General features: G+C 40.7%; 1 protein-coding gene across 1 annotated transcript in view; it reads right to left on the bottom strand.

Annotated features, from left to right (window-relative positions):
• Positions 1 to 8,177: 8,177 nt before the first annotated feature.
• The window catches only part of RDH10 (retinol dehydrogenase 10 (all-trans)), a 38,254-nt gene continuing 22,119 nt past the window's right edge, over positions 8,178 to 24,312 (bottom strand). Inside the window, exons 3-6 of the mRNA XM_009272663.1 lie at positions 13,555 to 13,653; positions 12,016 to 12,161; positions 11,525 to 11,656; positions 8,178 to 9,585 (exon numbers count right to left, since the gene is read on the bottom strand). Coding sequence (XP_009270938.1) covers positions 9,462 to 9,585; positions 11,525 to 11,656; positions 12,016 to 12,161; positions 13,555 to 13,653 — 501 coding nt within the window. The 3' untranslated portion in view covers positions 8,178 to 9,461. The remainder of the gene's footprint in view (positions 9,586 to 11,524; positions 11,657 to 12,015; positions 12,162 to 13,554; positions 13,654 to 24,312) is intronic.

The raw sequence follows: 24,312 nt of genomic DNA on the forward strand, positions 1-24,312 counted from the left end.
TGAGTCCCACTGATTTTAATGGGAGCCTGTCTGGGTGGCTTCAAGTGACAGATCTGGCCTAACAACCTTGATACCTTGATCCTTGAAAAGTAAGCAGTTCAACCACAGTTGCCATGCGAAACGGCTTAACTTGATCTGGAGCCATTCCTTAAGGCTACCGCTGCACATTGCTGATAGCACCGGTGGGCACAACATGCCATTCAAAGATCAGGGTACTGGCGAGGCCAGGAAGGGCTTGTCTCCATGTTTCAGCAACCGATGCATTGCTTTGTCCTTTTTAAGGGGTGAGGTTCCCCCTATGTAATGCCTTTCTGTTTGAAAAAGCTGCATGTGCAGCTGGCTCCTACCTGGGGAGAAGTCAAAGGTGCTTGACAGAAAATGACTGCCTACAGGGGCACTGGAGCTACCTGCAGACACCACTCTGCCTGAGGGGTCAGAGATTCCTAACCATCTGTGTACACTCCTGTTCATGCACATATATTCTCACACTCTCTTTTCCTGCCAGGTGAAATGGGTGTTAGGTTATGTGCTCTCTGCCTATGGCCTTGTGTTTTGTTTTTCTGGGGCTAGAGGTGCTTTCATAGGACAATGCAGCACAATGGCTCAAGGGGCAACTTCTCCAGCCCAGAAGGTTGGGCTAGAAAAATCACCCCCATGTGTGGGCCAGCCTGCAAGTGGTAACTCTCTCTCCCGTTTCGTTGTGGGCATTTGAAACTTCCCAGTGTAGGCTGGGAAAGAAGCAAAAGCACGAAGATGATGGTAAAGAACTTCCCTTTTCCCCTCCTAAGAATGACACGACAGATGGGGAGCTCTCACATTGCCCATGCGGTTCAGTTCCTGTCCCCCCCAGGGTCAGACCCGTCACCTCCAGCACAGAGAGGAGGTGAGGATGCAGCACCTCGGCAGGTGAGAAACCTCAGAGTCCTGACCATGACACTGGAATTGTCTTCAGGGAGTGGGACTTGAGGAAAAACTCCAGACAGTGACAGAACAGGAAGTTACAGCAGCTGTAGGAGCTGTGGTTAATGAATTTCCCAGTGGGGCTTTAGCTTTTGCTCTGCCTTGCTCCCTCTGGCCCAGAGTGCCGTATTAGTTTCTCCGCTTCCCAGCCATCCTAGTCCCACAAGCTGTTTCGTGTAAGAATTTTCAAGGCAGCAGATTGTGTTATGAGTCCCCAGTGAGAGAATAATTTTAGGTCCGATTCCAAATATTTAGTAACAAAGGCTCGGCTTCCCAAGGTGAATCCCAGGAACACTGACAGCATCTCCACATCTGATCATTCAAACATCAGGAGGAAGGCAAAAATGAAAATATGCATTTTTTGAGAAAACAAGAAACTTGGGTCCCACAAGCTCAAGGGTCATGGAATTTCATGTGCAATTTTGCCCCTTCAATAAAAAGGGGCTGCCTTGGCTGACCTGACTGTTCTTATTAGATGCTCTAGGTCTTCAGAGGAGAACCTTCACAGGGGACTGCAAATATTTATAATACCAAAAAGCCAGAGAAAGTTAAAAGCTGCTTGTTGGAGACTCTGGGAGCACTTACCTCCAAGTCTATTGTACTTGTTAATTTCAGCTAAAATCTTGCCTCTTTTCCAGGAATGGAGAACTTAGGCATAACTTTTCTTCTAGTCCCTGTCCCAGTCCCAGCCCCAGCCTGCGTTGGACAGTGGCTTGGTGAAAGTTACTACTGTTCTCTTTCATTAAAAGAGAAATGAGTTTTCCTTGAGAAAACACCATCTCACCAAAAGCTGTGGCTAAGAAGTGCTCTGCCTATAAATAAGGCTTCCATACTAAAATATAGTACAAATTATTTTTAAAAACTTTCTCCCAAAGCCTAAAACCTCTTCATAGACACGGCATTACTGCAGAGAGCTTAGTTTGTTCCCTCATCTACTAAGGACACTTACACATCTTCTAATTGCTCCATTTGTTCTAGTTTGCTACACAAAATAAAGATGTCAAAGAGTGCTAGACCAGACTGAACTATCGCTTGATCAACCTGCATTTTCAGAACCACCCTAGTATTCCTCAGAAATTCCCAGTTTAACCCTGGGACTAACAAAGTGTCTTATTTTGCACGTGCTAACAGATGATGCATTATGTGAGCCACACATTATTTTTAAATGTCAAAATTGTTAGTTAAACAACCAGAGGAGTGGTCACTTCTGTAAGTTCAGAATTAAAATATAGAGTGCAATTGTTTAAATGATTTTTATTTTGAGTCACTGCAAGCAGAGAAAAGCTGGCATTTCTTATCAAGTTGTTTGGATTGTGGATACAAGCGAGAGATGAGAAAATCCATGTAGCAATGTTTTTGCTGGACTGTTCTAGTTTATGATCCCTCCACTGGAAGCCTTGGTCTCATCTGCCTCACACTTATTTCCCACCACTGTGAGCACTTGCTGGAGAAGAAGCTGGCAATCCTCAGCATTTCAAGCATTGCAGTTCACAAGCAAGCCCTGGGAAAACAGAGGCCTTGAGGAAACACTGGTCCCTTGGAGCCGTATCTGCATTAGGGCTCCCACTGTTGCTACCAGAAGCGAGGTTGAACTGGCAGGAGTAACAAGACAAGAACTGGTGATGAAACCTCTGTGCAGACACTGATAAAATGATGACCACTGACACTAGCTTGATTTTGGGATACTTGGGAGACCTTAATTCCACCGTCTCCTCCGATCCTGCTGTTGATGTGAAACTCCTCACTTCACATGCCAGAGGTTTAACTAGCCAGGAGCTCCTTTCTAAAACAGCTGGAAAGGTCAATATTCCTGGCTCTCAGTGTGGCAGGAAAACCTAACTTTCCAATCACCCTGGCACACTTCCACCTGCCCATTAATTACTGACGTATGTAAAGACCTAACTTCTATCGAGTAAGGTTTGTTCTAAACAGTGGATAAAAATGTTCTTGCCTGTTAAGAAAATAGAACTTTCCTTATCGGTAGCTTAAATGGACGCGTCCCAATGAAAGTTTGTAATTGTCTTCTATGGGCTTGTTTAGACGCGACAGTTGATGTAGATGAGAGTATGACAGGCATTCAAAATGCACTGGTTAGTCCTGAATAAGTCCCAGAGCACAGAACTTCTTACTCCAGAGCATTGTTCCTGTTTAAGTTAGACTGGAACAGTTCACGCTTATCGCAGAACATAAGGGTACACACACACATGCACAAACACAGGCACGCACTTAAGTGTAGTTATTCCAGAATAACTTCTGAGCAGGGATGTGTGTAGACGAGGGCTGGTAGATGAGCTCAGAACTATGGCTGCCTGCAGCTGCGATGGGAAGAGAGGGCTGGATGTCAGCACACGAGCGGGACGCTGTGCATGCACACACTCTGCAGCAGAAGCTGCTAGCACAGGGTATGGAGGGGAGATCCCTAGAGCCATCTTAGCACCCCATTCTTCCTCTCCCGCTAAAAACCTGTCCCCAGATACAGCTACTAGCTTTCCTAGTGGCTCAGCTTTAGCTATTCCCGATGTCTCACTGCCACAGCAGCTTTTGTCGATAATTGGATTACAAAAGAAGGCTGCAATTATCCCAGTGCCATAGACACTGGCCCAGGTACGCTGTTTGCCAAAATGTTTTTGATCAGAACAGGCTAATATTTTGAAGGCAGTTTGGTCAGCCTGTACGGACAGGGATGTGTTTAAAGGTTTAATTTTTTCAAGATACGTTGCGGCTCCTTGGTCAAGAGCTACAATTGCCCTGTTTAGGAAAAGGGAAACAAACATCCTGCCAATTTAACTTACGCACAAACACACACACACTTGATCCTGACTTCTGCACATTCATCATTTAGCTCAAAAGCTTTTTTTTGTGGAAGAAATGAATTGTTTGTGTATTGTCAGCATTAAGCAGATAGATAAGTACGTAAGCCGGAATGTTACTTCTAACGTTATTTTAAATATTTGGGTTGTCCACTTAAACTATGTTTAAATAAAGTTAGTATGAATTTCTTCATTTCTTTGATGGCATGGTAAAGCCATACTTTCTGTCATTACATACATCAGCATTTAATGGCCAGGCTAGAAACATGACAGGCTAATTATGATACCAGGTTTTGGGGTTTTATGTAACTACATAAAACATACACTTTGTTGGGGACCATCCCTAGACTTCCCAGCTTTTTTTGCAAGGGAGGGGAGCAGCTGTGTGACTAAACACCTGGAATTTAGGGTTAGGAGCTTCATGACAAAGTCAGCTTTAAATCAGGTGCCCTCATCAACCAGTTCTGCCTAACCCCCTGTTTCAGGGGCTGTTAGAAGACCTTATCTCTGTGATAGACAGTTTTATTTTCTGTTCGTGGGGTATGAACTTGGCAGCAATGGAAAACTGAGCAAAGCCCCAAAGTTTCTGTACTTGGAAAACTTGGGTTTAAAGCATTAATGGACAGAAACAGACTCTGAGGCTCAATACTTACTGGATTACTATTTGTGTTATGATCATCTGGTTTTGTTGAACAGATGCTTAGGACTTGTCTACTCAGAGACACGGAGAAAAATTAGGAATCAAATTCAGAGGTTACATTAATGCTTTTATACGCGTTAAACTCTTGCGCAGATGCACACTTTTAGAACCATAGTGGCCCGTAATTTAATCCTTTAATTTATGTGCATTTGCTACACAGCTTTGATTCCTCTGAATTTTCCCAAGTTGCTCTTGAAGAAAAGGCTCATTGGGTTTTGTCTAGACACAAAAGTTATGACAGACAATGATGGTGTTTGAATGTAAAGAATAATGATTGCTCCTGAATTATTTATTCATTATGAAGTAAAAGGGTATTGTTCCTGATTAGCTTACCCCACTTAGAGGTCTTCTGCACAAGTCGGTATGATGTAAGCTAAAGTACGCACTTAGTGTGCGTTAACAACTCTACATACACCACCCGAACAGGCCTAACAGGGTGTGGGGGAAAGGCCAATTTATACTATATTGGGCACCTAGCTTACGTGCTCCAAGCTGCAACTAAATTAATACATAAAATAACCAACAAGTACATGGTACGAGAAACTACTAACACCAAAAGCAAAGATATTTGAAGGCCAAACTTGTCTTATCTCACTCCACTTACTTAATGGGTACACCCAGTTTCTAAACCTGGCAACCCCAGATTCCTTTTAAAGACTAGGGAAAGTAAAAGAAGGAAGACTGACTTTTGAGAACTGCTCAGATTTTACAGGGATAAGTTTGCTCCCCCAGACACCTTTGTCATACAGATAGAGGGAAAGTCTAGGTTTACAGGCTCCTATTTAGCTATATAAAGTTAATGAGATTAATCCAGGCTCTACTGCCCATTGGGACTGTCCATATAGAAGGTGGGTATAGGAGATGTGAATTCAGATTACTCTACATTTCCTTCCTACATGGTCAAGCTCATAAGAAATGCTAATTCACATTCATAGCATGTCTACCAACCGGAAACCAGGCTCCCTTTTTTCTAGAAGAATCACAGAATGGCTGAGGTGGGAAGGGACCTCTGGAGGTCATCTGGTCCAACCCCCTGGCTCAAGCAGGGCCACCCAGAGCTGGTTGCCCAGGACCATGTCCAGATGGTTTTTGAATAGCTCCATGGAGATTCCACAACCTCTCTGGGCAACCTGTGCCAGTGCTCGGTCACCCTCACAGTGAAAAAGTGTTTCCCGATGTTCAGAAAGAACCTCTCGTGTTTCAGTTTGTGCCCGTTGCCTCTTGCCCTGTCTCTGGGCACCACTGGAAAGAGCCTGGTGCTAAAGAACTATTTGTGTAGACATTTACATGGTAACTACACAGTGAAATTCTCAAAGCGTAAGCCCAGGAGTAAGCTACCACAAGGTAAGCCTGGTTGTGAACGCACTTCTGACATACCAGTTACATTGCAGCAACTGTCTATGCACATATACTTACCATGGTGCAAATGTGAGGAAATTTATTCCTCAGAGAAGGAAAAGTTATCTCACACCTTCTGAGCCTTGGTTTAAACAGAACACATACAAACCCTTAAGGTAGCATTCCTCTGACCAAGCACAGATGATAATGTCTGAACTAGTCATCCAGACATCTTCTGTAGCGAGAAAGCAGCCAGCTCCTGTGTTGTGAAAATATCTAATCATCAGATAGGAACATAACTAAAACACACCAAAAAAACCCAAGTCCCTAAATTAGGTAGCGCCGAATTCTCTCCATGGACTGTTAACCCTAGAGCACCACTGTAGATATGCCAAGATAAGGCTGTGACTTGTCCTGCTTACTGGGAAGTACAGTGCTATAGAATGATCTTCAAACACCTCGTTTACATGACTATAAGCTTAGCACCATTAATATAGGAGCTTTCTGAGAAAACTTCCATCAGCTGCCTATCCCATCCGGTTGTTGCAGCAAGACAAAGACAGGAAGATACCAAGTGGTGCACCCCTATTGACTCATCTGGGTGTAACAGTAAACTTTTACAGCCTTGTCCTACAGAATGAAGGAAAACGTTTCTACACCAAGTTACTAGTTTAAAGTATTAATTTAAAACTTTTACCTGAGCTCCTTACACTGTACAGGCTTTGTGCTGAAATAATGTAGTCTATCAGTTAATTGGTGTGTAGCCACAACCCTGAAGAGACACAGTAATTCTCATAGTTTCTGATCATAGTGTTAAAGGAAACTCTCAGCATCACATGGTACTTGCAGCAGCTTAGGATAATCTAAACAGGGGAAACCTCAGTTCCCACTCCATCCTCAGTCACAAGTCGTCTCTTTCTGCTTCGTAGGAGTCACCCATGCAACTGGGAAGCCATCAAGCCAACAAAAACCCCTCTTGGACAGGTGACCAGCCTCTTTATGTGCTGTTTTTTTAAGGTGTGACTAGAAGTGACAGAAGTTTCAGGATTGTTTCTAAAACAGCTCGTCTGTATCAGGAAAAACTAACACTTTGAATTTGTTTCTCTGGAGGCTTGAACTAAATTTAAGCTCAGTTCCCATTCTGCAAGACAAGCACTATCCATCTTGTGAAGTTTGGAGCCACAGCTGTCTCCAGGGATGTTGTGTGCAATAAAACTTTGATATTACTTGACAAACTAGAATAATATAAAATTAGCCTCAAAGATCCTCCCCACAAACACTTAAGCAATTCTCACCAGATCTACAAGGTATCTGGTATCCCCTTTCCCTCTATATATCTAATTGACTTTTGAATAGGAGATTACAAGTTAAGGGTCTAAACAAGTTTTAGAGACATGCTCACAGAGCACACCAATCACCAGCCACCCCTCACAGCCCCACAGTTCAAGAACTGAGATGGACCATGATATTTCTGGAATGGTAGTAAATTCAGAGAAACCAGGATGACAACGTATTCGATAATTAAGGTAGAACTCTACAAGCCCTGAAACTTGCTTTCTAAGTAAGTCTATAACCATTGCAAATTGGCATGATGCTTTATAGAAACTTGATATTACTGGTCAGCTTCTTATTTTTCCTTTTCTGTCAGGCTAATAAGTGTCTTGAGTATCAATATATGAAACTTTAAAAGTTGCTTCTTAGTCCGAGACAGCGATACAGATTGAGACATCTTAGAAAAACAAATGTGCATTAAAATGATGCTATGTAATAGAATGAAATTTGCTCTTAGTGACTTTGCTGTAAGAACAGGGGAGTTAATTTGGCCCTAGGGAAGTCATTAAGAGGCTTTTTCAAAAGAGCATAGAATTTGGAGTAAGGGTTAATGTAAACAGTTTCTTCTACTTTAGATTAATTTCTAAACAGGCTTAGGTAACAACACTATTCTCCACACAGATACCGATTTTTTCTGTATGTATTTTTTTTATCTACATATATATGTAGTAATAACTGCAGCTGTACTGAAACTACATTTACTTTTTAATTCATTAAAATTGCATCCACACCGGGTCATTTTTACATAGATCTAGATGAAGCTCCATAGAAAACCAAAATGAATATTCTTCAAAAGCTCTTTGACCAGTTACTTCATCGATGAGTTTAGAAACCAGAGAAAACTGTCAGCTCCTAAAGCCTAATTTCACAGTACTTACTGATAGACTTAAGAGATTACACTGTAAACCATGTAGCTGACAAAGTGGACACAGGAACTGAGCAATAAATATTTGAACTGTGTTGATACTAAAGAGCTACGGAACAGGCACGAGTAGTTTGCATTAGTTTAGTCTTTCAAGGAAGCATTGCAATCAGTGTTTTAAGGAAAAGGTGGCTCACTTTAATAACCACAGGCATTGGTCACTATTTAACAAGACATTCTAAAAAAGTAATCACAATTTGTCCGATAGTAGTTTACAAGTGGATGGTATACATTAAGATACAGAGGTAGAAGTTCACTTTTACAATGCTTCACTAATACAGATTACCAAATTATTCAAGGCACAAAATTGTTCGCTTTACAAAAAATACTGTAAAAATGTCATTTGCTGTTCTACAATGTGAGTACAACTCAAAAAAAATCTTTACACCCTTCCATATTCCGCATGTAGAGTTGCATCAGGCATTACTCTATTTTTCCTTCGCTAATAATTGGCATATGACCAGCACTTACATAAACAGTTTGTATCTCAGCTGAGTTGCTTTGTCTTTTAGGCACAAGTCCAGTTACAGAAATTTAATACAACAGCTTCCTCGGGGAGGTGGGAGAAGTCTGTCGGAAGCAAGAATGAGGAGGAAGAAAAGAAACATATAGTCCATAATATTAGATTGGACTCTGACATATAGAAGGAAACAGAACAGAGCATATTTCAAATCAAGTGACTTGAAAAAAGTCAATTTAAATCACTGACTGCATTCCTAGAAAACCAGATGCCCCGTACAAGTTTGCTCTGAGAGTATTTGAGACATTCACTTGCCTTTGAATCGGCAGAGATTTACAAATTTCTTTTTATCTTTGTTTAAATAGAACACACACAATTGCTACAAAAGAGAATTACACCACAATTTGGCCATGTGTCCTTTAGAGAACTTGGGTGAACAAGTGAAGAGATGCATTCAGAAACTGTCCTTGAATTTGCTAAAAGGTCAGGAGCAGTAGCTTAAATCTAAAGATTTCCCTCCCTCCCCCTTCCTAAATAACATAGGGAAAGACAAACAATTTCTGAAACATTGCATCTTCTAGTTGGAGACAGCTCTTATAAACCTTGGCAGGCTGAGGAAGAGATATCACACAGTGCATCCCTACAGGAAGTAGTACAACTAGTTTACTGTACATACAGTGATATTCTAAAGGACAATGGTGGCAGCTACATTGTAAATTCACTTCGCTTACCTATCACATTTTCCAAGTACTCTAGTCAGTTTTATTTACAGTATATAAAAAACATTGATTTTTAGAGTTCAATACACAGGTTTAGGACCCAAGAGAATGCCACAGTAAGGTGTTGACATTTGCATCTGTTAGATGCAAGTGCACTTCGCAATTCAGTCATGTAACATTATCGTATTCACCTCTAAATGTTAGTCCATCCAAAACAGTGTTAAATTCCATTTTTTGCTTCATTGTTGTTTGTAGCCTGTTTCCTTTGAGCAATGAAAGGGTACATACACTTGTCTGCTCCCAAAAACCGGTACATGCATACAACTGCTTCAAAGGGCAGAATACTGTGAAAAAGAGGTTATAAAACTGTTAGAAGACAGCATAAAACAAAACCTCTGCTTACACTATGTACTTGGTCTCCTTAAAAGCAACATAATAGCTATCAGAGAGGCTTCCTAACAGACTTAAAGGATTTTTATTTCACAGGGATACTTACAGAGAAAATTGAAATTCTGGAGTCCCAACCACACAAGCAAGCAGAAAGGAGGAAGAAGCTACTTATTCACATGCCTCCAGCTTAGACCAGATTTCCTGCTGCTTCTTCACAAGCAGTGGGATAGCTTGTTTTAAAGGGGGGGGGGAGGAGAGGGGGACAAGGGCATCACAGAAGGCCTACTAAAAGCAAAGCGTCTGCTCAAAGCCACATCAGCAGAGGTCATCAGACATTTAAGATATTCTTTAATGTGGGATTAGTGTTAGTTAATGCCATTCTTTGATCACCAGACATCTAACAACCTTGACTTATATTCTAAACTCAACCATCCATCCTCAAAAAGAAAGGTCCGAAGTAGAGAGCAATTTCCTTTTCCCCCCTCCAGATAAAATTCCAAGAGGTGACTATGTGATGGATACCTGGCTACAGACCCTCCCCTCCTTCCCACATCCACAAAACATTACTTTTATTTCAAGTATAGTACTCAGGGGCTCTAGTGAAGGACTAAGATGGTATTTCCTCAGCCCCTGGAAATAGTGGCAGGCACTCATTCGGTGGAAAGCAATGCACAGAATCTAGCCGTTAGGAGCAATGACCACTGAAGACTGAGAAGTAGGTGTCACTGGTACAGGTGTCCTCCCTGCCAGTAGTACTGCTTGTGCAGTAGCCACTGGAGGGCCTTTGATCTAAGCTGCTGCCTGGGGCATGGATTATGCAGAAGCTTTGATCTCCCTGTTGGAAGCTAAAGTGTTGAATGCAAGACAACCCAAAGGGCCTTTGATGTGACTGTTGCTGCATAAGGCACTGCTTGTGCAGAGAGCACTGAAGCACCCTCTGAGCTTCTGGTTGATGAAGCTCGTTCTCAAAGATGCTGACAGTGGCCTTGATTTGTTGGCAGAAGAGACACATGCATACTCTCTTCCAGGAAAGAGGTGAGTGTTAAAGGCTACTCTAGTCTTTGGTGATCCTGTCCACCATGAGAGACAAGGCAGAGGAGAACCACTGCCTTGTAAGTGGAACAAAAATCACCAAGGTTCTCAGTTTTAACCATCCCTCGCAGAAGGAAAATAAGACAATGCTATATTTTAAAGGTTCCTCCTACATGCTACAGATTTTTAAAAAAAAAACACAGACAGCTGTGAAGCTGCTCTCTATAAACTAGAATGCAAGTGATGTTGCATCAGTGGAATTGAGCCAGCTGCTGTATTACCCTGCATCATTGAAATGTCAGCCTGGTTACAGATTAAACAGAGTTCCCATCCAAAACCTGTAGTGCATTAGACAGGACAGAGGAAGTAATTCCTTTAAATAGCCCTTCCTCCAAACTTAGACTCTGAAAATTGGTTCTGAATGTGCAGATTTTCAGTTTATCTACCATATCTGTGCAAGTCCTAGAGAATCTGTAGGCAGGGCCTCCTACACACTGGTTCTAGAGACAACCAGCTAGAGGTTCCTTTGCTGGAAGCTGCCTCATGCCCCATTCCTAAAGAGGAATCCAAACAATGGAAAGAAAAGTCTGTTGAAAAGAAAATAGGAATCTAAGGAGAATGGAAGATACCAGAAGGGTAAAACAAGGATGCATAATACACAGGATCTCAGTTTTACGGAGCTTCCCAAGCAAGCAACCTACGCTCATGCAAGCCAATAAAAAGACTTATGAATTCTAACAAAACAGCACCTATGGCCTGTGTGGGTGGGAGAGTGTTTATATCCAGAAAGTGGACATGCTCATGTATTTTACTAGTATTCTGTGGATTGTACTGCCAACACACTGGCATTTCAGCTCTTACCTTTTCATGAAGGTGACCATATACATGAGGCGAGGTGTGCAGATCATTGGCTGGTCTGTAAGGATAGCTCTCATAGCCTGCTTCACACAGTATTCTGGTTTCAAAGGTGGAAGGAAAGGCTCAATTTCTTTTCTGAAATATTTGATTAAGACAGATTAATAAGATACACAAAGGACCGCAGACCTCAGTCAAGAGTTCATTAACTCACTTTCTTTGGAATACCTCAGCAGGGACAAAGACTTCAATTTTTTTATATTCACTGCTCAGTTACAAAGACTTATAGCTCAAAACTTGTGTTGCCCAAGTACAAAAGGACAGAAGCTACTCGCTGAATTTGGAAAGTCCCTTTTCTGAGTCAGGATTACAGATCACACTAACATATATTAAAGCAGAGATACTACTTATTTTAATATTTTTATGGTAGCAGTTTAGCTACCTTCGAGTACTTTTATGACACCACAAACACAGGGCAGAAGAAAAATTTTACTCACCTGATCCTGCACCCTCTGAACATTCCTGTATCTACAAGATAAGGGCAGACTAAAGTTGTTTTGATTCCGTCCTTTTCAGCAGCCTTCAATTCATGGCTCAAAGACTCATGGAAACCTACAGCTCCAAATTTGCTGGCGCAATAATCCTGTGTTGGCAATGAATAAGGCAAAAAAAAGGCAACTTAAAAAGGACAGATATGAATCATGTTCAAAGCCAAAGCATATCTGAGGTGATTCTGCACAGATTTTCAAAGCAACAACAAAAGACACCCACTGAATAGAGCATCACATCAACTCATTTATCATTTTACTTTTGAGGCAATTAGCACAGAATCATGAAAGCAGGAAATCTGAATGTAGGAGGATATTACCTTGGATTCAAGTCTTTGAATCAGGCAGGCTCACATGGCAAGTTACTCCAATTACCACTTTGCTTAATATTAAAAGTTACAACAAAGGACTGAGATACCTAATACTACCTTGGATCAGAATTGAAAAAGCTTAGAGAGTTGGCAGGGCATAGGTGTAAAAATCTTAAATGCTTTATTTTTAAGGTTAGTTTCAACAGAAGATATAATGGAGATTTGAGTGTACTATTTAATTTTCAGAAAAAGATATAGCTTGTATATCTCATAAAAATACTAAGTTCAGCAACACTAAAAAATAATTGCATAGACAGCAGTAGCATTCGAGTTTTCCATTGGATCTGTCCATCTCTGCTGCTGGTTACACCCACAGTCTAGGAAATTCTTTGTAGTTTTCTCAAGACAGTAAATACTCTAAAAAGCCTTAAGTTACACCAGCTTCATTCTTTTCTGTTATGAAACACTGCAGTTTAAGGTCCTGGATCGCGCGTTACCTATATGCAAAGAAGCCTGTGCTTATGGGGTAATATGACCATTATTTTGTTGGACACATTAATTCATTTTCACTAACTGAATGCTTTTTGTTCACACTTGCATTTGTGCTAATGACCCAAAGAGCAAGATAACAGGCTCTAATCCTAACCTAGTTTTATGTACCAAACAAGTCTCACAAACTGGTGCTCTCAAACAGTTGCTAGCAACTAGACAACCTAATGCTTATAACTGGGAGCCTAGTAAAGCAGGTGAGACGTGTATTCTGGAAGGAAGGCTGGCAGCCATTTCCTCACAGAACCAGGAAACAGAAAACATTGCTTTGGAAAATCCTTGCCTTTGGCTTCAAGCTTAGCACTGAAGATCTTGACAGGAGTAGGTAGGTGGGCACCTTTCAGGTTCCTAAATTTATCAGGTAATTCAAAGATCATTTAGCATTCTGAAATCCTTAGCCGTCCTAGGTTTTCACTGTAAGTGGCAAGTCCACCTGCGAAGTAGGTGAATATAGTGGCTGCCCGAGTCCTGCGGATCCCACTCACAGGGAGCCATGTGTTGATATGGTACTCAACACCATAGCTTCCAAGTATCTTTGAAGATTTGACTTTATTTTCTCTAGCTGATACAAAAAAGCTTATCCTGAGCAAGAAGTGCCAAATTTATTGTTAATTATAGTCTAACAAACCTCCACTCCAGCAGTACTGAACAATCCCAAGGAACTTGCAACTGTCACAATGTGTCCATGATTCATTTCCAGCATCTTGGGAAGGAATGCTTTAGTGGTCTACAAAGAAAAAAAAACAAAACAAACAAAACTCAAAATAAAAAAACACATCATGAACATACTGCATTGGTGATAAGTGTTCAAAACCTCTATCTCAGTTTATTATCAAGAATTTAGAAGTAAGATCACTGTACAGGTTTTGAACTTCTGAGTTTGTCAAAAATGCCAACAGAAAATCTACAGCTTGTTTGTGAATTCAGACAGCAAGGCAGCAAGGATTATATCTCCAGAAATCCTAAGGTTAAAGGATCAATTGAGCTCAGACATGTTTATTTTTCTGCAAGAGACTAGTTATCAGAAGGAGATAATTTGACCCTAAAATGGAAGTCACATTTTTTTTAAGACAGAAAAAGGAATGGAAAGTGTTTAATTATGCCATCCAGCACATCTGTGTTAAGACCAGTGCCGATTATCAGTTCTAATTATTGACAGCGTGTTTTGGAAGTCAGATATGGTTAGTGTATCCAATTAACTTATCATCTTGGGCATATTACATTAAAAGAAATACTGGAGGCAGAGTTTTTGCTGATGTCACTTTTTACATATAAAATACAGTAAAGATCTACTAGTCTAAATTACTTTCCATCTTTATTAGTATCCATAAGCATCGCTCTAACTGAAAAGACAAGATATACATTCCTACTACCAATTCCTTAAGAATTTCAAAATAAAACAAAATAAATAAAACAAAAGCAAGTCTCTAGATGAAACTTTGATTTTAACCTCCAATTTTTATGCTTTGATTATAACAGTTTTTTTCTGTTTAAAAACCCAAGTCAGAGTTAACACCCTTAAAAAATTAAGTTTTAAGCAATAAATTGAAGGCATTTGCTAGAAGATCACCTCTGCTAGAATACCTACTTTTGTCATATCTGTTTTCTGAAGCTGACTCAACACTTTCCTTTTTTAAATAAGCATTAAGCAGAGCACCATATATGCTAAAAAAATTAATGAAGTAGGAAAATGGTATGCGTAGTTAGGATTTACTTCAGCTTCTAGGTTGTCAGTGTACTATATGAGATCACTTTTAAATTGCCAAAGAACTTCAGACAATGCTTTTTAATCACAAGCATGCCTAGTTAATATATAAATCTATTCATGACAGAGCTATTATTCTAATTCACTCAGTACCATGAATGCTTAATCCCCCCAGAAACCTGGTCTTCCCATGTAATTTGGATACAAACTCAGAGCATGCAAATGCCCCTTAAGTATTTGCTACTTGCTTAATTGTTGGTCTGAGTCATGTCAGCTGCATTCTTAAAAAGACGTGCAAGCTACAGCTGAATCCATCTAATTCCATTCTTATGCTGTCTGCATTTTCCAATCACAGACATCAGGACAGTTTTGCTCTAATGATTTTCACATGTTCTTGTACAAGATTTTTGCCTGCAGGTGTTAAATGACTAATCCAGACCTCCTAACACCACACAAAAGAGTGTTTTCACTGGACAGCTGGCAGATGATAGAAGATTAACAGACCTCCTGACTCCTTGCCTTTTCTACTGTTGATTCATACAACTCCTAAATTCTGTCATAACTGCATAACAAAGCTAATTATAAAAAATAATCTGAGAGCAAGCTGCCTTGCATTTGTTTCTTTCCTCATGGCAGGGATCTCTAAACCTCTTATATGGAGCCTCGGACAAGAATTCAGTTCTCTGTTAAACTAATCTGTGCCAGGCACACAAAGTTTCAGCCTCTCTTCCCATGTTGCATGGCAACAAAGCCCAGTCATCACAGGGCAGCGCCGTCTGAAAAGGTAAGAGGCTTTGCTTGGACAGCACTGAAGTTTTACAGTGTGTTATTTATCTGCAGCCTGCCTTACACACCCCAACGCCAACGGTGTGTACACTAGCCCTGATCCTCCACGCCATCCCTGTAAGAGATCCATGCTCCCAACTCAGTCCTGCTAACAATTTACTCCCCTCCAGAGCATTAGTCAGCTCCATCGGCAGTTTCCACTTTTGTCTCAGTTATCTGTCCACATCACATCAGAATGACTGATTGCCACCCCGCATTGCCAGAAAGCTTGATAATGCAGACTAAAGCTCTGGCTGAAAACCACAACAACTACAGAAATGAAGAGGCACTTGCCTTGGAGTTTGTCTTGGGGGAGAGAAAGAAGGGAAAGAAGTAGTAATAGGGTTTTTTTTCCCTACCACTTTCAAGGCATGAATCACTGTTTTCTTCCAAGAGATAAACAACAGGCAAGTGCACCAAGCTCAGTTGCGCTGGCTTTTATATTGGCTTTACTATAACACTGTTTTGTTTTGAGTATGATGAACTATATAACTAGGTGTCCATAAATGTCTATATTTATCTATGGCTGAAGAAGTGGAGAATTTTCACAAGCATATATATAGGCAAGGGAAATAACCAGAGCAACTGCAGAGCAGTAAATTTCAGAAACCCCAGTCTTAACCATGCTACACTCCTTCAAAGCATAAAGATTACAAAGACTGAGTTTTCAGAGCTTGTGGCTAAAGTAACCCTTTTTCACTCAAGAGGAAATTGGCATATGACGAATAAACCCTGTTAAGGACACTTTTGGGCGACGTCTTCAGCAATTCAAGTGCAGACCGAACAACTCCCAGAAGCAGAACTACAGTCACTTCACGTAAGTCATCTCTTAAAAGGCCATTTACGGCCACATAGGAAAAAACACAGCTACTCTGCTCTGAAGACCATTAGCAATTCATGGAAATCTTTGCGCGAGACCTCAGTGTTCTGAAACAGCCTGTTCATAGCAGGCCCCTGTACTTTGTCATGGGACATTATCCCACAAATCCATTTAAAACCTGAAGCTGAGGCAGTCTATAAAGATAGCACAACTATCATATGTACAAAACTTAGCAGTCAACTATCAACGTCTCAGCTAAATGGATGACAGAGAAAGTCATCTCAGTTGCTGCCATCCTCCGGCCATCTGCAACAGCTGGGAGTCAGTACTTGAAAACAAGCACTGTCAGAGGCAGACACACCCTATGGGGGGACGCATTTCCAGTCTCAGAGTAAAGGCTTGCCCACTGCTCCTCCCAGCCTCCTCTTGCTGGGAAAAACAATCCCAAAGTGAAGTTATTCTCTTTCGTGGTATAAGCAGTCCCCAAATAAATCAGTATTCTCACTGAGCTTCTGGCACAGCCCACTTCCTTGATGAAAGCAGCTTCCTCCATACTCTGGTCCCCAGTTTTTCTGCTTGTTACATGAACTAGATCAACCTAGTTTCTTGTTTCTAGTTTTTTTCAGCTTCAGCTACATCTGCCTACCAGATCTGAAGTCTTCTGTGTGCTGCTTGTGCTGCTGAGAAACTAGTTAAGAGTTTGACCGGTTCAGGGGCAAGATGCCTCCTGGGTGGCCTTCCCATCTGGAGTTTGTCTGAACAGGTAGCACAGCCCACATTAGTCTTCCGAGGTGATGCATGGACATGCTAATCCTCCATAAAAAAAAGTATTAGAAGATACCAAGCGAGACGTGTGGTATTGTCCATGACATTAGAGGTCATGAACCAGTCCCCCAAAATAATTCAGATCAACTCAAGTGATTTAATCAAACTATCTGCCTTCTGGTTTGATCCTTTAGATTTCAGTTTTACCTCTCACAGCTGCAGAGGAAGACATTTAACCAAAACATTTAAGTACTTAAAGTCAGAGCTGGGTTTTTTATTAATGAAAAACATAACACACTTTTCAACACTGAGGAGAAACCAGTAAGTAGAATATAGTGGATGAAAGGAATTGTGTTGTGATGCATCAGGGTGAGGAATCAGGGAAGTTATGCAGTGTTCAACATCAAGAAATTTAAGTTAAACACCCTCTTCACTCAGAATTAACTTTTTCTTTCTTTTTTTTTAGAAGAAATGAAAAACCCCCAAAGTATAGTGCAAACATGCGTTTCCTAACCTGCAGTACAGTTTAGATACAGCAACTAGGTAGGATAGGTAGAACATATGAAGCTGTTGTGAACAGAGAGTAGAGCTAGTTTTTCAAGCTAGTTTAATCTTTTAAAGTTTTTTGGAGCCTAGAGATCAATTCCTAATCTTCTAAGCATTTTCTTCTATGCTTCTGAATATACCAGTAAGAACAAACTATTCCCAGTAGCTGTAACCAAACAGCTATTTCATGTGCACACAGCTTTAATGACTTATTTCTCACAAGTGTGAAACTGAACAAGCATTTACATGTCACTTCATAGCTTTCGTAATCTGTTCTCAACATTTTGGTTTACGGCAAATTAACTTCTAACAGTCTAGCACTTCTTCCCTCCCCTTCCCCAAATTCTTTAGTTCCATTCTTAATGAAACAAAACTCAAAAGATTGTGCAACACAAAGAACAGCACAGCTGCAATGTCAAGACAAATTAGTCTAAATACAGCAAATGAGAATATGAAGAAATACTGTGTTTGGGAAAGTGATTTTTTTAATTAAATTTTGGATTAATTATTTGTAAAGTAGAAAGCAAGCATCCACAGAAAACAATGTTAGCTGTATGCAGCTCAAGACAATGGATACTGAATGCAGAAAGCACACCAAAGTGGAAAGTACGTCCTACCTCGTATTTAGAGAGTTGTCTTTATATCAAAGAAAGAAATAAAGCAGGTACCAACACGTAAGGTCCTTTAAGTTTCTATTTTTCAATACAGTAATTTTTTTCATACTTTCTGCCTTCTATCAATGTTCAACAGCCCTTTTAAACTATTTTGAAGGCATAAACAAGCTGCTTTACTGTAATGCAGAAATTCCTTTATGCCAAAGGAATAGCTCATTTTCCATACATCCCCTTCAGGTAAGGAGGATGGAGCATGGTTATTTTTCTGGGGCTGATCAAAACAGGTGAGTTTTTACATCACTATAGTTATCCACAACAGTGGTGTACTGGTATAACAGATAAGACATTTCCTCCCAAGCCACAGCTATTCCTGACTGCCAGGACAGCTGCATAACAGTGCAAACGAGTGCAACATTTGGGTAAATGTATTGTTTTGTCTCCATGTTAAACACTATTTGGCCATACCCAATGTCCTGGTTTCAGCTGGGATAGAGTTAATTTTCTTCCTAGTAGCTGGTACAGTGCTGTGTTTTGGATTTAGTATGAGAATAATGTTGATAACACACTGATGTTTCAGTTGTTGCTAAGCAGTGTTTATACTAAGTCAAGGACTTTTCAGCTTCCCATACTCTGCCAGCACGGAGGTGCACAAGAAGCTGGGAGGGGGCATAGCCAGGACAGCTGACCCAAACTGGCCAAAGGGACATTCCATACCATGTGATGTCATGCTCAGTATATAAACTGGGGGGAGTTGGCAGGGGGAGGGTTGACCGCTGCTTGGGGACTGGCTGGGCATCGGTCGGCAGGTGGTGAGCAATTGCACTGTGCATCTTGCTTTTACCCTTCCAATTCTCTCCCCCATCCCGCTGGGCAGGGGGAAGTGAGCGAACGGCTGTGTGGTGTTTAGCTGCCTGCTGGGTTAAACCACAACACCCAAGAAGCAAAACTGGTGCGATTAGTCAAGGACTCATCCGGATGATTCTGGGAACTAAAGGTACCAGAGATTGTGAAAGACTGCTGCCATGTGTGTTAGCTAATCCTGTAACTACTACCATATTGTGAAAGACTGCTGCCATGCGTGTTAGCTAATCCTGTAACTACTACCATGAAGCAACGGAGCTGGTGACAAGAAAATGTTGTTCCAGGTTTTTGTCTAAAATACATGTTATATCCTCTCTCCCCCTCAGCATGGATGTTCAGCCTTCTTTTCTTCCCATTCTTCTTCACAGACCACAGCAGGACACACTGCAGGTTCTCCTACTCCTGTGCAGGACAGCACGTGGCCACTCAATCCGCCACGGAACAAAATCCAGAGATTTCCACATGCCCCAATTTCTCTTTCTATTCCAGTAACTGAGAAGGAATGCATGAAGGTCTGACAAAATAGCACCTCTAACTCTTCTGCAGACAGGCTGTGGCAGCCTTGCCTTAAAGTAGGTTTGTCCAAACTGGGTAGTGTAGCACTAACGCACTACTGTATGTTAAAAGGGAAAGAGAGGTGCCTGAAAGGCAGAAAAACCCCACGGCAAGCTTATCAGTAAATATACTGAAGTTATTTTCAGCTACAGCCATGCAGCCCAGCTTATTTCAGAAGATAACCACTTTAAATACATTTTATAAACACAGGGTAAAACTTCACTTACAGGATTACAGTGAAAGCCATCGCCAAATAGTTTTAGAAGAGGCCTTGAAAGCATAACCTAGAACTGTGTAACTCTCAAAGGAGAATTTGTTCAAGTTAGAGGCTATAATATCCAAAATGCCTTCTCACGCACTTCTCAAAGCACGCAGTTACAAGCCTGGATTTAACCATTTGTTTTCCTTCTAGCTTTTTTATTTGGTTCCAATGAGAACTGAGAGTAATTACTTGTCATTTGCACTATCATCTTGATTATTTTTCCCATATTATCTCCACATCCTTCTTAAATTCCATTATACAAGCACCTCTGAAATACTAGGTTAAGGTGAGATTAGTAACTGTGCTAAGACTACATGAAAATACCAAGTCCTGAGTTGAACACTAGAGAGACCGCACAGCACAAAGGACATGGCTCTGCCAGTAACAGGCTGAATACAGAAGGTAGACAGAAGTCTACAACTACTGTTGACCTTGCTAACATAAGGGACCAAAGCTGTGATTTAGAGGAGCTCAGATGTCTCTGCTGACTGTTTTCAAGAAGTGCTGGGCCCCTTCTGGATAATTAGCCACTAAGTAAATATTTGAATAGCTGTGGAAATTAGCGCTATTTTTGATCTTCGGTTTCTATTCTCAAGAAATGATAATGAAAAATACACCAGAATTACCCAGTCATCCTAAAGTAATGTATTAAAAGAGAAAGTCACAGATTCCTCTGGATTGTTGATGGGTCTACCCAGATCCCTTTCAGAGCAAAAAGGATCGGGAGATACACATGACTTCCTCAAGCCAAGCTTCCACAGACAGCTGTATTAAAAGCATGAAAGGAAACTATTCAAGGATTGACCTCAAGTGTGCCTTGAACAGGCCCGGTGTTCAAAACAAAAAAGCTAGACCTTCCAATATTTCATTTCGAAAGGAGTTAGTTATTTAGCTCCTGGCAGGCAACACAACCTTCAATTTCTCACTAAAGCTTTATTTGTCCTTCACATAAAAACCCACTGTTTTGGGGCCACGGGGATTCCTTTAATATTGAACTGCAACGGCAGTTAATGCTTAACATACATGCACAGTAATAATGTTACAGTTGCCTTGCAACCAGAAGCTCATGAAAGAACAAGATAGACTTAAACAGGAGTCTGTAACGATGACGAGTAACAAGGAAGCAAAGCCACACACACACACCCCCAATACTTTGGATATCCTACATTTGCAGACAGAGTGAAACTACAGATAAGATCTACCCAGGTTAAGAGGTGAAGGTAACAAAGTAAATACCCTGAAGAATTAAGTCACAAGGAAAAGCAACATCAGTTAATTTAAAACTGTATTTGATTTACAGAGAAATAAGCATCTTTTTTCCTCTCTCCAACTCTGCATGAAATACTGCTTTGAAGTACATGAAGTCTTAGCTTAGTAAAAACATAAGCTATTACTTGAATCACTTGGTTTTTAATTCATTATTAATTCATGTTAGTAATTAACATTCCTGTTTTCTCCACCCTCATGACTGATCCATACACATAAATCCCCTGCTTTTCAACAGACATATTTAATCAGCTGAGAAGCACCAAAGTTGTACAAAACTAGGTTAAATCTTATTTACTGAAGTCTGTAAGTAGGTTTGTTAGTAGTAACAAATGTCTGTCATGCCATTTGCTAAAGAACAAATATGCTACAGTCCATATTTACATTACTACCTTGTTTAGCATTTGTAGTATTTAGGGTCCAGTTACAAAATTTCTTCAATTTTCAAAGCCAATAGTTACCACTGTTTCTTGTAAATGGTTCAGTTATTGTAGTGGTTCCTCTTACATGGAGTCAGCTCATGCTGAGTATATCAGAAGAAAGCTGAAACTGAATTAAGTAGTTTCCTTAATCAGAACTTAGTGCCACAAAGCTGTTTACAATGGGTAGACAGTAAAGATAAGATAAGTAATGCTATTCTTAAAAAAAAAAAAAAAAAAATCACAGGAAACTAATAACACTAGTTATCTCTCAAACATTAATCATTGATTTCCACTCTTTACTACTAGAACTAATTATGCCATGCCTAGGGCAACTGAACATTGCCTGGCTAAATTGCCTTTTGTATAGTTTGTTAACAAGGCTTAGTTGAAAAAGGGTTGTGTCTACAGAGAGTGGGATATGAGAAGTGCTTAGGGAAGGACATTGCTACAGAAACTTTTGTCAGTCTTGCCTTATCATGTCACTACATTGTCTCCCCCTCCCCTTTCTTTTAAGGGCTTCCTTTCCTGTGATCTTACCCCAAACTGGGTAACTAAGACTGGAGTAGAAAACAGCTTTGTTCTCCCTCTCGTCTGAAGTGTAGGTTAAGTACTCAAGAACGCTACCTATATAATACAATTCCTGCTTCAGAAACTTTCTTCTTGAGAGTCAAGGTGGAAAAGGTATCATTACCTAAGGTTCACAGTGGTCTGCTGCTAATCAAACTCCCAGCTCTCTTACATAAAACTTTTCTGCATCCCTCACCATTGCATCACTCTAGATTTTGAGTGCACCTTTACCTAGGGCAGGGGTTTAGGTACATATAACACAGCCAAAGGTGGCCCTGATTTCTCCTTAAGAACATTTCATTTCTGTTTAGAAAGACCACTACTTTATATGCTTTCTGGGCATGAAGTAGTTCAGGTATTCAAGCTGAACTACCTTTGTTATTTCTATACCAGCAAGTGGAAGTTAGAGCCTTTATGTTACTGGTACGCAGTCTCCATCTTTCTGCTCCTGAGAACTTTTATATTCTTTCTTCCTAAGAGGAAACAGATTTTCGATTTACATGCTTTTTAAATTATTTCCACCCTCAGATGTCAGGCCTGTCCTGTAAAGTGTCTGATCTTTCTAATGACTATATGCCACCAATCATTTCTGTGGAAGCATCTAGTTGCCTTTAATGGACTTGCTTGTATATATACTACATACATGCACACCAACTCGTCTACTTTCATCTGCACCTGCGGATATCGCTTTGTTGATGTGTAATTGCTTCATACATATGCAGCAGTATATATCATTGTTTAAATCACTAATTGTATATTTATACTTCTTCCCTCCAGATTTTGCAAATCTTTGATTTCATATGGCTATGAAAAATGAAGCACATTCTCACAGGTTGCCCAGAGAGGCTGTGGAAATCTCCATCCTTGGAGATATTCAAAAGCCATTTGGACATGGTCCTGGGCCACCGGCTCTGGGTGGCCCTGCTTGAGCAAGGGTGTTGGACCTGATGACCTCCAGGGGTCCCTTCCCACCTCAACCATTCTGTGATTCTCCACTTAAGTCAAGTATACCAACTCCCTGCTCAACAGCACATCCCTCTTCCTCTCACAGAGGAAGAAGTTCATAGTGCAGAGACCTTGCACTCTTTGTCCCTATGTTAACTGCGAGTTTATCAACACAGAATCTTACCTAACTGGAAAGGATGCTGATTCCTCTGCCATCTCTCTCCTCTATCTCCCCTACAGGAGCTCTTGCCTATAATAAATTATCCTGCTCTGTCTGAAACAGTGTCTGTTCTACTTCCATTTCTCCTTCTCCTTTCGTCTCAAGCCCTTTCAGCTGGAGAGAGGGTCCAATGAAGCAGTGCAGAGCACCTAGATGAATTTCTTGTGGAATTAACATACTTTCAGCTGAGTCCAGAACATACACATACCATACCAGTTTCAAAAACTAATGATGTCCCCCCGGCTATTAGATGCCCTCCAGTAACTACACTTCCTTGCCAACTTCTTAAGGGTATTCTGAGCCCTCACAGACAATTCTGCCTGCTTTGAATTTTAATGGCTTTTAAAGCTTGGACAGAGCAATCATATTGGATTCTTGACAGCTAGCAATGAACAGGGAGGAAGACAGTATCTCTGCTTAAGCAGTGTAAAAGTGCACAACATAAATTGCCAATGATGTTTGTTGTGGTTGTCAAATGCCAAACTAATCTAAAAGCTGAGAAGGATTAGTAGTAGGTAAGATGGCATGGTAAGAGGGCTGTTGGAGGCCCAGCTATGTGTTTAGTCTGCCTTACACTGCAAAACAAGCAAGATACAAGTCTAGACTGAAGTGGAACTTAGGAACAAATGTATAGTATACATGCAGATTTCTCCAGCCAGCACAAATTTAAGACATAACCAAGCATGAGAACCGAAGTTTTCAAAGTACTCATACTCAAAAGCTGACCTCTTCCCTCCCGCCCAAAGGCATCTTATTAGACAAGTCGATATTTACTCTCCACAAATATTAATCTGATTATACTCTCAGACTATCATAGCTACCAAACCACAATTACTATTCAATTTAAAGCAAGTATTACATGGTTGGCAGCAGCCACTGAAAAGTAACATGCAGTTTAAAGAAAGTGAATCCTTCTGCTCAGATCTACCGTGTCAGCATTTGAGCTTTCCATATACCCAAGACTAACACAGAGCTCCAACACGGCTGTGACAGACCTGTTACATACACGTAAA

This window comes from Aptenodytes forsteri, unplaced genomic scaffold (genome assembly GCF_000699145.1).
Source record: "Aptenodytes forsteri isolate BGI_AS27 unplaced genomic scaffold, ASM69914v1 Scaffold62, whole genome shotgun sequence".
Lineage (NCBI taxonomy): Eukaryota > Metazoa > Chordata > Aves > Sphenisciformes > Spheniscidae > Aptenodytes > Aptenodytes forsteri.